Genomic DNA, 14,716 nt, shown 5'->3' with positions numbered 1-14,716 from the left:
ACACCCATGGAGAATAGTTGAGCATAGCAAAACCACATAATATCTAGTTTTTCAGGTCTACTCTTAAAAAAATCAAAAGATCCTCTCTCAGACTCAACAGTAGTGCTTTTTTAACTTCTACTGCTACAAAGCAGAAATTTTAAAAAAGCTGTCTTTAAAAATGCAAACTATAATCACATAAATTAAAACTATGTTTGGCAGGAACATTCCTTGGTATTGCATCTTAACATATGAAGAAAAGTATGTCTTTGACATCACCATTTAGATCATGTAACATTCAGTACAAACTCTGAACCACCTGTGTGTGCTCCATGCAGACAGGTGTGGTATTAGGAAGTCAACTGCACTGTCAACAGGTCACAGAGCACGAGGGGGTATCCAGGTATTTCAAAGATGGAGGAAAATGCTCCCGCCACGTTATGCTGATCTCTTCCAGTGTTTGCGTATCTTTCTTAAATTTATCCTGTGAATATCTACTCATGGAAAGCTCTGCCTTCAGGTTTTAAAATTCTGATACCAGAGTAAGATTTTGTAGCCACATATCCAGGTTTCTAAGGAGTACTTAAACTGCTCAAGTTGAAGCATGTGTGTCCACTGTATGTGGTGAGAAATGTGTGCTCCTACATTCCCTGCACAAATAGGCTGGACTGGCCATGAGGAGGAGAGAAAAAGTAACTTGTAATACTTCTGGTTAATACAGGAAAGCAGAGTTACTTCTTTCTCTTCCCTATCTTACAACAATATTAAAACCTCAGATGAGATGGAGAGTGTCATCTATGTGAAGATGCAGCAGAGGGGTGGTGCTGCCTTTCGGGTTTAGGGCTTTTGAATCAGTTCACAAAAAGTTGTGGGCTGTTATAACCCTCACACATTGACCCACTTTAGATACTTGAAGGCAATCCTGCTTTGATTGTTTGCAAAAGTGCAGAAGGAGAATCCCAACTACAATTTTGACAGCAGAGGGTGTGTACTTTATTTTTTTTATGTACCAGTAATGGATGGAAACAAGCTTTCCATCTTGTTTCTCAACTTGTTAAAGATTGCTAGTTTAGACCAACACTGAGCTCTGACACCATTTAAACCAGTTCAGCCTACTTAAGGCGGTAAATTGCAGACAATGAGGAAATTCCCTGTGTTCTTCCCCCGTCCACTGAACCTTCCACAGAGTCCTTGGCTGGGCTTAGGATGCAGCCTGCTTGGCTTTCATTAGGTGTGCCTGGCTGACGAGCTAAGTGTCACTGCAGCTCTGCAAGTACACACCCCCCACAACAATATTGCCTCAGTATGGAAAGAGTAGATACCAATAAACTGCATTCCATGAAAATTAGCTTTACAAGGGATTGTTCCAGTTTGCATGAAGGTTTTTGGGGACAGGGAGAGAGACTTGAGAAGGATTTATAAGTTAGTATTGAGTGTATAAGTATGACTTATTTTGGGAAAAAATATTTTTCAGTATTTCATTCTTATTTTTTTCAGAGGAGGAAAAGAATTCCATGTTACCTTAATCTGAAACAGAACTTCTTTTAACTATTCAGGAAGACAAAAAGTCAAGATGAAAGAGCCTTGAGGTGCCAACCGTAGCACCACATGAATCGAAACACACTAAAAATACTTCAGTAATGGCCAGCTTCTGCTTTTTTCTTCTCAAAGCCTGTATTTAACATTGTTCTCCTTCACTTAGGAACATTTCCCGTTTTCCAGTTCCCTCTCTTCCACCAGTTCTTTCGAAGATTAGGAAACATTACAAAACTTAACTGCAAAAGCCATCTTCATAAGACATTAAAGCATTAAGCAATTAAGTTTTTTTAATTTGCATAAGACTCATGCATCATAATGAGCCACACACTATTTCCTTACAGCTTTGAAAATAGACACTTTGAAAATATTCCTCTTTGCGCTGCCGGTGAAGCCGACACATAGATGGCTTTGAAATCTGCGTTATCCACTCCAGACCCGTGTTTACCTCCCGCACTTCCTTGCAGCGCCCTGGCCAGCGGGTCAAAACGGGTAAAACTCCCTTTTACTCTAAAACTTCTGCCAACTTCCTCGTGCCTCGGCGCTTCCTAGTGCCCCCGCGCTCCGCTGCGGGAAGCGGCTCGTCCCACCACTGCCTTCCCGCAGCAGCCCCGTTCCCGGAGGAGACCGGGAGCGGAACAGCCCCTACCTGAACTTCTCCCCGGCCGGCACCGTCAGCTTGTTGAGCTTGTCCATGCCCGTGAGCGCTGCCCCGCCGGGACGCGCTGCCCTCGGCCCGGCACCTGCCGGTGCCGCCGCTCCCCCGGGCCGGGCTCTCCCTCCGCCGGGTCCCACCGCGCTGCCGGAGCCTCTCCCCGTCCCCTCCCGTCCCGTCCCACCCGCAGGCACCGGCGGAGGAGGGACCCGGGGCTCGGCCCGGCCCCGCCCCGCCCGGGGCGCGCACAGGTGACTGCGGAGCCGGGAGCCGAGGAGGAGCCTTTGGGAACGGGGGCGCGGAGCCCGCTGATCCACCCCTGCCGCTGGAGCCGCCGGGCCGCGCTGGCCCAGGGGGGGCTGAGGAGCGGCTCGGGGGGGCTGAGGAGCGGCTCGGGGCGGCTGAGGAGAGGCTCGGGGTGGCTGAGGAGAGGCTCGGGGTGGCTGAGGAGCGGCTCGGGGGGGCTGAGGAGAGGCTCGGGGAGGCTGAGGAGCGGCTCGGGGGGGCTGAGGAGAGGCTCGGGGAGGCTGAGGAGAGGCTCGGGGTGGCTGAGGAGAGGCTCGGGGTGGCTGAGGAGCGGCTCGAGGGGGGCTGAGGAGCGGCTCGAGGGGGGCTGAGGAGAGGGTCGGGGGGGCTGAGGAGAGACTCGGGGAGGCTGAGGAGCGGCTCGGGGAGGCTGAGGAGCGGCTCGGGGAGGCTGAGGAGAGGCTCGGGGAGGCTGAGGAGCGGCGCGGGCGGCCCGGCCGCGCAGCGGGCGGATGGCGGCGAGCCCAGCGGGCCGTGCCGGGGCCGGTGACCCGCTCGCTGTCACCTGCCCAGCGCAGGGGACTTCATTGGCTGCGGGGAGAGATGCAGAGCCTGGTTCTCCACCTCGCCGCTCCTCTACACTCCTGGTGAATTTGTGCCAGGTGGGAACATGCTGCGTGGGAACTTTTCCCTTCCCGAGGTTCCCCAGTAAAAGCAAGAGAAAACCACCATCTTATCCCCATTCCTTTGAATGTAACTGTATAGAAAAAAAAAAAATCTTACCCTGTTTTTAAACGAAGACAGGAGAAAACCCTGATCCTTCCAGAGACACATCAAGGCTGTTCCCACCTAAAGGTGCAGGCAGCTGAGTGTGTTTTATGGCTCTTATATCTCTGAGCTTGGGACTTTTTGCTCAGTCTTAAGCTAAATCGTATTTTCCTCTATAAAGATGAACTTTGGAGGCAGCTAGTTGCTTTTGAGGGGCAATGTAGGCGGTTGTTGACATCCAGCCTTTCTCCTGAAGGGCTGATTCATTTGAATTCTGCACCTTTGGAGGATGACTCCTGTTGCTTGCCTTTTGTATCTTTGGCCTCTCTGCAGCTTAGTTTATAACCTAAGGCTGTTCTAGGGAAGAAACCTAGTAGTTATTTTTTTTTAAGTGTACATCTGCATCATGTTAATATGTTTGATAAGTCACAATATGCTTTGGGGACACACAAAAGTATTTCTTGGTGGGATTCTTATTCCCACTTGGCTAGCTTTTCCCATGGAATTCTTCTCCCCAGATTGTACTGACTAAAGTTTTTTCTTGTGAAACTGAAGGAGCAAAACAGACTTTCCTGGTTAGTGCAGGTGACTCTGAGGAAACAGCCTGCCATGAGATTTTTGGCTTTGATAACAGTATCCTTGTGATCTTGGCTGGTGTTTTTGGTCTCTGAACTTTCAGCATAGGAATTGCTTGATATTTGAATACAGTATTTTTTAGGCTGGGCTGATAGTGTACAAATTGCTTTTTTTGGGGTATCTTATAAAGTTTGTGGGCTTTAAGGAATAATATAATGTTGAATGTCATGTAATACACAAAACTGGAATTCCACCTTGCATTGTATCTGGTTGTGTACTGGTCAACTTTGCAATTTTACTCCCTAAAAGTGATTTTGAAAATTAAATTAATTTTGAATTAGTTAAAATTCACACTGACAGTGTGAAGAAGTAGATATGAATAAATTGCTGTGTCACTTTTCCTTTTGCTTATATAATCCCACTTATCTGAACATATCATAATAAGAGATTTGCTCAGTAGGCTCCTGCAGTGGTCTCACTTACACAACAACTGCCTCTTGCCTGGCTGTCGCAGAAATCCCAGGCTGTTTTCCTTTGGGATCTTTGGGATCTGCCACCCGCAATACTGTGCTGGTTTAACCTTGTTTCTTCCTGACTCAACCAAAGCTATGGCTTTGAAACTCTGCAGTGCCCAGTGCCGAGGTTTTCTTGCCTGTCCTTGTGGTGCTGTCAGCTCCCTGGTCCCGGGAAGGGGTGGCTGCTGATGTGTCATGCTCAGGGCAGTTCCCCAGTCCCGTGCGTTAGGGCTGGGTGACAGTTTGACTCACACAGGATTTCTCATCCTTGTCATCTGCTGGTCTCTGTGTTTGTGTAGCTGTGCAGTGACATGGACTGGGGAAGGAGTCCACTACAAACAATTGAGCAAAAAGTCACAACAATAGGGGTTTTTAGCTCATCAGTTCTTTGGTTTGATTTGGTGCACAGTTGTTTGTGAGGGTGCAGCACAGGATGAGTGGAATAGGGCGTGTGACTTCTTAGACTGGTACTGCTGCCAAGAAGTTACTCCTAAAAAAGTCTTCATTACGCAAGACTTGTTCATGAGATTCTGTGGCACCTGCTTAGCCCTTTCTGGTATGCATCCAAGTCAGCTGGGGGCTATCTGCCCCAGTGCTGATTTGGGTGCAACACCATAGGAAAACCACTAGAGAAAAACCTGAAATAAAGAAAGGCATGGCCAAGCCCCTCCAAACGGCCCTAGGCCTCTCCTTTTTGCCTAGCAGGTGTTTGCACAGCTAGCCCATGTTGGGACTGATCCTGCCTGTGGTCAAGTTGACTTGTACACCCCCTATGGACAGGGACATGCTGCAGTGGCCAGCTGGCAGGGTGGCCCTGCAGACCTGCACCAGGGACAGTGCAAGGAATAGGAGTTTCTCCATCCCTCCAGCCTTACTTATCATCCCAAAACAGTGTCTCTGGGGCCCAGGCTGGAGGTGGGGGCAGGGCCTGACTGACCTCCACTGCAGGAAACACCCCGCCTTCCTCTTCAGGAGCCCTGGGAGAGCCTGGAGGTGGTGGTAGGTTTGAGCCACGCAGCAAACAATGTCATGCTATTTCTGTAGTTGTAACCCCAGCAACTCTCCCTTTTTGACATAATATACTCATTTGGATAATGCCAAAGAGGAACTGGGATTTTTTTACCACGTGGGTGGCATCTTGACCATAGTGATGGTTAACAAGAAACTCTCCTCCCCAGCCACAGGGACTGTTTTAGGTAGATGTGGATTGGTTTTGAGGGATGCCTGTGTCACCTCCCTGCTCCTTGGCACGTCTGGGGCCAGTGGGGATTGTGCTGCTGCCTGCTGAGACATGGCCTGGAAGCCTGGGCCAGCCTGCCCAGCTGAGGGACGGGGGTGTGGGGCATAATGGTGTCCCAGAAGAATGTGTCTTGAAGTCTTGGATGAGGCATTTTGCAGGGGTGTTCCCACAGTACTGCTTCTCTGGAGCAACATCACTGAAGCCTTTTACCTAAACTGTATTTTCGTATCTAATGTTATAAGTAACTACATCCACACAGACTGCCACTTTTGTGGTTATGTAGATAGGCACTAACTTTATTTTCCTTTATATGGCCACAAAGGACAGGAGATGAATTCCTGGCACCATTACCTAATGCAGGTATGCAGGAGTTGCCAGTTAAGTCCCTTGGCAGGATGGCTTACAGAATGTACATGTGTTTCTATTTTAAATTTTTGATGCTCAAAATACCATTGTAATTTTGAAAAAGACCTTCTAAATGCTTGAATGGATTTTCTAAATGCTGCTGTCTGTTGCAACATAATTTTCTTTTCCCTGCAAGTGCTGTGGCTCAGTCTGGGTTGGTCTCTCTCATCCTCTCCTATATGACTGTGTAATTTTCCATTTATGCTCATAAATAGATAGACTTTTTAAAAAGCAACTTCTTTATCATCTGATAAAGAATGTCAATAAAGATGTTCAGAAACAGAACCTGGTTTTTATCCCCTCTGCTATTTTCTGCTGTTTATTTCCAACCAGCTCTTTCCTTCCACATGCTGCCTCATTCTGGTGGCATGTTCTGGTTTCTGTTTCAGAGCTGTGAGACCACTGAGGCATGGTCAAAACCAGACTTGCCGAAACAAACTCTGTCACAAAGACTGTGAGCATCCTACCTTCATTTGGTCAAAATTTGCAGTCAATAGCCAGGTATGTCCTGTTTCAGGGCTCGATATCCTATTGTTAGGATAATTTTTTGTTTTACCTTGAATTTCTGAGTAGATAAAAAACTCCTGTAGCATAGAAACAAAGGATCAGACAACTTGCCTAAAGCATTTTAGCTCTTGTTTAGTGATGTCCCTAGATCAGAAAAAGCATCTTCATGGAGGGCCAATTGTAGAGAAATAAGAAAAATCCAGGTTTTGGCTGCTATTACTGACAAGACAGGTGTATTTTCCTGCCTGAAGGTTTTTCTCTGACTCCTTTGATGACTGCCTTTTCTTATTTCCGCTGAAATCAATGCTCCCTAGTTTAATACCTTCTAGTACATGGTTTGTATGCTGATTTTGGGTTTGTCAGGGGTTCCTGCTGAAGCTATTAAGTTTAAATATATCAGCTATGCATATCTTCCTTTAAGATTCATAAGTTTTGATGCTAACAGGTTTTATGGAGACCATTTTTGCCATTGGCTTAATGCAAGTTACAGATTATGACTGTGTGACATAGTAGTCTAGGGAACCCAGGGGCCTGTTTGAGCTCTTGCTCTGGGTTGATGTCTGAAGCCACATCCTGACTGCTGGTGGGGTGAGGCTCAGTGGTGCAGCAGCATCTACTCTTAGCAACCTCTGCATGGCAAGAAGCCCTAGAAACGTGTCCCAGGCAGGAGCTCTGGCACACGGGAGAGATGGGCAATCAAGATGCAGGAAAGTGTGAAAAGTCCAAGCCAGGGTACAGGTGCAGCCTTGGCTCTCAGTCGTCATTTCTGAACCTCTAGGGTTTTATACAGTCGAGATAAGAGCAAAAAATTGTAAACTCACGTTTTGCAATGAGAAGCTGAATAAAAAGAACTGCAAGTAGATTAAAACAATTTACAGTGAATCTCTTTAATGCTTATTTTTGATGCTTTGAGGAGACAGTGCTGCATCAAAGGATCTCAATCTATGCATGACTATTCAAGAGGAAGGTACTTTTTACAGAATGCATTAATGCTCATAGATACAGTCTAGTGCCTTCAATGTATATAAAACTGCCAAGAAACATGATTTGAAGTAAGTAGTCAGTTTGATTACCAGGTTTCATTTTTATTAATGACATGACCATATAAGACCTTTTTCTCTCAGTAATGTTAGGAAACCCATTTCTTAACCCTTTCTCTATTAAAGTTTTCTCTCCAACATTATTAGAGGTGATTGGGCCAATTTTTTTTTTTCTTAGACATACTCAGGAGTGAAGGATGCAACTGTTCTTTATAGGAAAGAATTAATGTAGAGAATTTAATTTATAACCTTCTCTTGCCAAGCGTGTTCTTTGATTTTGACTTCCCTACTTTTGGGGAATGTGAAGAATCACAGGATATTGCACAATTTGCTCTTTAAAAGAGGGTTTTGTGAGCTTTTGCTTGACTTTTCCTTTAGGAAATCCTGACAATAGAGCAGCACTATAAGCTCTCCAGAGCAATACATAAAATGATTGATAATTCACTTCCAAATATCTGTCTGGTTTTACTGTCTTGAGATCATGGTGTGTCACCTAGCTCAGAGGTACTTCTCCCTGCCCATATCTACAGGCTGTCTTTAATCTCAGATTGATAATTTCTTCAAAGACAGTATGCATTCAAACATGAAGGACTCTATTTAAAAGAGGCATCTACTGCTTGAGCTCTGAGCTACTGGATTAGCACTAAAGAGAGAGCTCCAGCCATAGAAGCACTTTAATGTGAATGTAAATATGACTGGTCAGTAACAGGAATTTGGCTTGATCAGTCTATGTTCACATGAAAGTTAGGAAATGATTGCCACAGTTCTCTTTTTCATGGCTGTGGAGTGAAAATAGCCCAAACTGGTGCCATTTACATCTGCATCAGAAGACAGCCCAAGTACAAACCATGTGAATCTGAACTGGAATCTGTAGTTGTGCTGCAAGCTCAATTTTTTTCCTAACAGAATGTGCTGTTTGATAGTATTTTGTATACATTTGATTTCTTCTGCTTTCAGAATATCCATAGGAAGATGTGCCAGCAATGGGCTGTGGTGGTGAAGAGTGGAGGGGAAACAGAAAATTAGCAGTAGACGGTCACATGCTGCCTGTGAGGGTTTTGTGCTTGATCATATGGATCTGAATGCAAATTTGTGGTACTTCATACCAGGCCAGAAATGCACTAAAATGCTATTGTTTAAAACGATGTCAATTTAGGCATAGTTTTTTGCCCCCTCAATTTCTATTTTGGTCAACACACTACATAACTTACTATTCCGTGTCCCATAGGTGGTATTTGGAAAGCATGAGTTTATGGAACATGATTTCTCATGGTATTCTCTATATTTGCTACGTACTGATTGCTACAAACAGATGAAACAGTTCCGCTTTTTATTTAAAATAATACGTCTCTGTTTTTTTCCAGCGTATCTAGTTCAATGGATTTTTTTTCCTTTCCCAGGATGCTTATAAGCCATTTTAAACTAGGAAACACTTCTTGTACAGGAAAAGTTACATGTGGCCTGTAGCTGTCATCTGGTGACATGTAGCTGTGTCTTAGCAGATGGGGAAGAGGATACATTTCTGTCCCAAGTTTGTTTGGTTTTTTTTTTGGTTTTTTTTTGGTTTTTTTTTTAGTAATACTGATTTTCACGAGTTTTGGTCTTCTCACTATGGGTTAAATGGCTTAATGCCATAGTGTTGATTTTGGAAGACTCCTATCAACTGCCCTAGAAATCTTAAAACTTTAATCCTTTATCATTTTGGATACCAAATGGCACACTCAAAGCTGGTCTTACAGTACTAGTAATAGGAGATGCATTTGAAAATGCAACTCTAAATTCTATTGAAGGGATTTGGGTTTGTCATTAGGTTCACTGGAGGAAACCAGTCATACATGTTGGTATGTACTGCAGGCAAAGATGTGAAAACAGTAAATTTAGTAGGATTTTCTCATGAAGAGTCTTCTGAGCAAACACATTTTAGCACCTGCTGAGAATACGTGTTTTCTTTCTCTGGGGACTGTGCAAAAAGCTGCACTTCCGCTTTTCAGTTTTACTGTCATCTGTTTCATGTGCATACAGAAACACAAAATTTGCTCCTACAGACACACTAATTATTTAATGTCAAACTCAAAGCATTTGAAATCAGATTGTCTCAGAAGCAGTGACCTGTGTTGGAGCCAGCTGACACCCACAGTGACTCTTGGGAAGAGCTCTGCTTGTGTTGCAAACCTGATCCCCTTCCAGCAGTCAAGAGTGATACAATGGAGATGCCCTTAAGTGACCAGCTTATCCCACTGTGAGCCTAAACACAGAAGGGTTTAATCCCTCTCTCCTCCAGCAGCTTGATAAAATAACCTGCAAGACATGGTCTGAGTAGTTCTGAACTGCAGCATCCTGCAGGAAAGCTGCTGTTAGTGTGGCAAAAGACTGGCAATAGTCTGGCCTGAAAACAGTTCCCCTCTTCAAGAATTCAGAGCGTATCTGAATTTTATTTCTAAGAATTACAAACAGACATCAAGACTCTAAAGTCAAAGTTTATACTGTAAAGTCAGTGTTTATACTGTATTTGTGGGGGAGCATGGTGCTGGAGAGCTGGTGACTATTGTAAAATGAAATGTACTACCACAGGTGACAACTGAGCAGTCTCTGGAACAAGATGTAGCAGAGCTACACCTTGAAGCAAGACATTTCTGATCACGTGCAGCATCCATTTGAGCAGTGTTCCTCCTTCTGGCAGTTGAGCAGCTCCTGTGCTTGATGGTAACTCCTCAGTCCCAACACTGCACCCACTGCAAGCATACAGGTGCTCTGAAGCACTGAAAATGAGAAGGCCAGCATGAAGGTGCTCGTGACTGAGTAAATAAGTACCTTATGATACTGTCTCTATTTAGGTGGCTGCAGGTGATCTATCCAGAGAGGCTCTCTGATGCCCTGAGTCATGTGTTGATGAGGGTCAATGCATCTGCATGCAGTTATGCACAAGTGCTGCCATGTCAGTGTCTGTGGTGTTACTAAGGTAACCCTACATTGCTCCCATTGTTTGCTCTTGGAAAGGGACTTTATAAGGACAGTGCTAGTAAAAAGGTATTTATTTGCTTGCTGAACACAATTTCTGCATTTTTTTGGGGGCAAATCTTTGAAATCTGTATTTTTGGCAAAGCTGTTAATTCTATGGGTTTCAGACAGTTGGGTTTCAGGTCTTGAATTCTGTTGCACCAGGGGCTGCTGTGGCATTCCTACCAAGTGCACTTCATCTTTTCCAGCCCAGCTGCACTGAGCAGCCTCCTCTGAAGCTGTTTCAAGTGTCTGGTTGCTGCAGCCCCAACTGTCTGGCTTGCAGCTGCATCTGACCCTCCTGCTATGGTCCCTTAACTTCTCCTTGCAGCTCGTCTTGTAACTTCTCGACTTTGCTTGTCTTGATGACCCCATTTTTAAGTATTCCAGTTTTCATTGTTGGGTATCATCTCAACCTGTAATTTTCTCATTTCTGAACTGAAAAAAGTTTACATGATTTGGTTTAATACTTTCCTCCACTCTCTCAGAAATAGTGCGTAGACCACCTGACATCACAGCATAAACATATGAACTAATGAATGAAGCTCTTCACATACTTGTACAAAAGCAAAAAGAAGTTATGTTTTCACTCATTTTCACTGAGGCTAGTCTAAAGTAAGAAGAATGAAATGTCCCTCCTGCAGAGAGCATAAATATATGTTGATAACATGCTGTAAATGAAATATTGTATTTCTTCCAAAAACGAAGAGGACTCTGGTTTGGGCATTTGGAGCAAAATGAGCTCAGACATCTGTTTTGTTTTCTGCCCAGTGTGTACTTGAGCTGGGGCACATGTGGAATTCTGCTAAAATGATAATATAAATTAATGGCCCTTCACACTTCATTGCTTGAATGAGCCAGAAGTTATTTTCTTCTGGTTTTGAGTCCCAGGTGCAGCACTTTCTGACTAACAAATGTGATTCTCTAAAAGGGAAGAAAGACCAATGATTTGAAACTACAACAACCTCTTCTCTACGGTCTGAGTACAGACATGTAATAGAGAAAAGGAAAGCACATCAACTGACAGGGTGGAGGAAAGGGATCCTGTCCAGAAATATGATGTTGGTGAAGAAGTGGTTTGTGATTTGGGCAACAGCTTCCATTTCTGGTCTTTGCTTCTGGCTTCGTGTAGAAACCTAAGCAGGTCATTTGCATATATGTCCCAAACAGACGACCCATTTCTTTGATTTTTGGTACCCAAATTGAGTTGCTATGTGACTGATATTCCGTTGCTATTTAGGCTGGTCTAGAGTACTAACAAAGGGAAAGATTTTTACTTTTACAAAAACTTAGTCAGATTAAGATGGATGTTACAGTCCCTCTACCTGGACCAGCATGGGCTTTGTTCTCAGAGGCTGAGCCACTCTTGCTCTCCAAAGAGGGCTGATAGATCTCTAATCTGTCTCATTATTATTAAAGTGTATCTCTGATCTATCTTGCTGAAGGTCCCTAAAAATGAGCATAGTTTCAATATTAAAGAAACACTTATAACTTTTACCCTCATCCCCTGTTGCATCCTGGGTTTGGGTTTGGATTAGGGATTCTGATCTGTGTTAGCTAGCCGAGTTCTGTGTAACCCCGTGCACCCCTGTGTTTTCCCCCCGCTGTGGTGGCTCACTCCAGGCTGCCTGCCATTGGAGTTTCCCCCCGCCACTCCTGTAACCACTCCCCCGTCCAGTCCTGAGAATTCTGTGTCTGTCACCCCGTTCCCGCGACCCCACTCGCCCCGAGGCCCCGTGTCCGCCCCGCCGCGTTCCTGTTGGTCGCCATGGTCCACGCCATCGCCACGGCACCTGTCCCAGTTGGGCAGGAGGGCCCTTGCCCTCCCTGTCACACCCCCTATATCATCCCACTGCCCCCCGGTCCCGTCGCCTTTTCCCCCACGTGGGCGCTGGAAGCGCGGGTCGTGGCCTCTCTGCCGCAGCTCTCCGTGGCCATTAAAACCTTCCCGCTTCCCTCGTGGCTGGTTTGGACATTCCTTCGCTCTTTTCCAACGTCCCTCACGCGGGTGACAGAACCCGGCAAGCCCCGACCAGCGCGCCGCGGCAGTGGCACGCGGGAGCAAGCGGCAAACCCGGTCTCCAGAGAGGCAGTGCCGACAGGCACCGGAGCTGCCCGGAGCCGGGAGAAACAACGGAGAGCCGCAATCCACTCTATTGACATTCCATAGATAGCTGAGCATGGTAGGGTAGCATGAAAAGTGATTGGGCAAGGTTCACTAATTCTATAACTTCTAATTTATAAATTGTCCCGAACATTAATTTTAATGTGTAATGGAAAATTGTGGAGCTGAATAAGAGGAGACTCTGGAGACACTTCTAGGCTTGTACTGATATATATGTTATATATATGGATGTACATAATCCAGCTGAAGCTGCAGCATCTGTGCCTCTGTGCTTTCCTAATTGGGATAGGGAGGACAAAATGTGCCAAGAAGATATCCAGACAGCTTGAAACTGGTTTTCATCATGGCATCAAGGGTGTTGGGAAGATAATTTGGGATTTCCTCTGACATCTTCGTACTTTATCAGTTCTTTGGTGACGTCCAGATAATATCCCCCATTTGAGAATGGGATTATTTTCAATAAGAAGGGACAAAATTAATTTATTTCATTGGCGTTGCCTGATGCAATTTTCAAGAAAATGGAAAAAATCCCTCCAATGCTGACAATATATCTTAACCCTGGGGCCTTCCTCAATATTACAGTAGTGATAATTCAGTCTAACAGTGGTATGTGCATGAAGAAAACCTTTTGTTGTATATTCTTTCTGCTCAGCCCAGGGGCAGGAATATAGTACACAGAACCACAGGAATTAAACACTGTCAGGTTCATTCCCACTTTAACCACACCTACAGTACAGTAGCACAGTAACAACTGAACTGCCTCATCTGCTCTTTGAAAAGTAGGAAGACCCCAGCAAATATCTGCATGTCAGGACTTGATCAGAGAATAAAAACTTGTATATTTTGTGCATTTTTGTATATTTTAAGCTTTTGAGAGAATTGTTTTGCTACTATTTCTAGAATATTTTTCAAAGACTGAATTACATTATCCAGTGAATTCCAATGATTCTTGTACACAGACACCTGTTTTCTCTCCATAAGCTCTGCCAAATATAGTTTCTAGCTTACTCTTTATGCTCCTTAGTTGTGAGGGAGCCTCTCCTCATCCTTGAGTAACTGGTGTCATTGCAAAGGTCTCCATTTCTCATGGCAGGATGGAAGAGGCACTGCTGCAATGCAAGTATCTGTTGCCTCCTTTCTGCTGCGGAACTGTAGTATTTTCTGCTGCTGTAAAAGAGGGCAGGATGGTGTTGCTTTGCTGAACAAAAATGCCCTAGATCCTCCTGTGAACAGGAGAATATCCAGAATTCATTCTAATCTTCAGGCAATGGATACTTCTGTAAGTATTTGATGCCTGGGTAGACTTTTCTCATAGACTTTCTATGGTAAAAATGACTATAGATAATGCATAAAAATGGGATTAAGGTAAAATTCAGATACTTTTTTTTCCTTTGGAATGTTTCTAGTGTCCTATAGTATGTTTATAGTATGTGACACCAGAGTTATGTACTGGAAACCTGTTCTGGTCCCTTTTAGGTAACATTTTTTGGGAGGTCTTGCTGTATAAAGAGGTATTTTCTGAATTTCTAGCCCTAGCCTTTTCCAGTTTTGGGAATAAGAGGAGGTTTTTTTAATGGCATTTAAGCTACAACAAAACCTAATGAAAGCAAGAATCAAATCTATGTATTTAGACATAAAACATTCAGCCTGCATCAGGACTGGCATTTGAAGGATCTAGCATAATAAGAAAACATTATGGTATATCCCAAGGATAGGGGAAAATCTTTCCTGCTTATAGAAGTCACCTACTGCCTTTGTTTTTCAGTTCAAAGCTTTCTATGGAGTGGGGAAAGTCCAAATGCAGATTGTCTAAACAAGACAAGATGTCTGTACTGCTGCATCTTGCTTAAAGGGACAGCAAAAGCTCTTTATATTTTTTTTAAGGAAACACCCTAGTTGTCATAGAAATCTCATTAATTTTATTAGTATTTTTGTTAGGAATTGTCTTTGGTTAAGTATATGTAAGTGTTGATGTCTGTGTAAAAGCTGAAAAGTGAATTTTCCACATTAAGTTGTTTACCTTCCTAATAAAGAAATAAAGGAAAAAATGTCAGTGGAGAGGAGAGAACAGAAAAAGATGTTAATGTGTAACATTTCTAGTTCTTGTAGTTTGAACTATACAAGTTC

General features: G+C 44.3%; 1 protein-coding gene across 3 annotated transcripts in view; it reads right to left on the bottom strand.

The window, feature by feature from the left end:
* Window positions 1-14,716, bottom strand: part of BLNK (B cell linker) — an 85,946-nt gene that overhangs the window by 41,013 nt on the left and 30,217 nt on the right. The window contains exon 1 of one of the 3 annotated variants that reach the window (XM_053949622.1): window positions 2,165-2,696. The exons of the other annotated variants lie outside the window; for them this stretch is intronic. Coding sequence (XP_053805597.1) covers window positions 2,165-2,211 — 47 coding nt within the window. The 5' untranslated portion in view covers window positions 2,212-2,696. Of the gene's footprint in view, window positions 1-2,164; window positions 2,697-14,716 lie in introns of those variants that run through there. 3 annotated transcript variants of the gene reach the window in all.

The sequence above is a fragment of the Vidua chalybeata genome, chromosome 8 (assembly GCF_026979565.1).
Source record: "Vidua chalybeata isolate OUT-0048 chromosome 8, bVidCha1 merged haplotype, whole genome shotgun sequence".
Lineage (NCBI taxonomy): Eukaryota > Metazoa > Chordata > Aves > Passeriformes > Viduidae > Vidua > Vidua chalybeata.
Note: the sequence above shows the minus strand (reverse complement) of the source record. Positions and strands in the feature narration are given on the sequence as shown.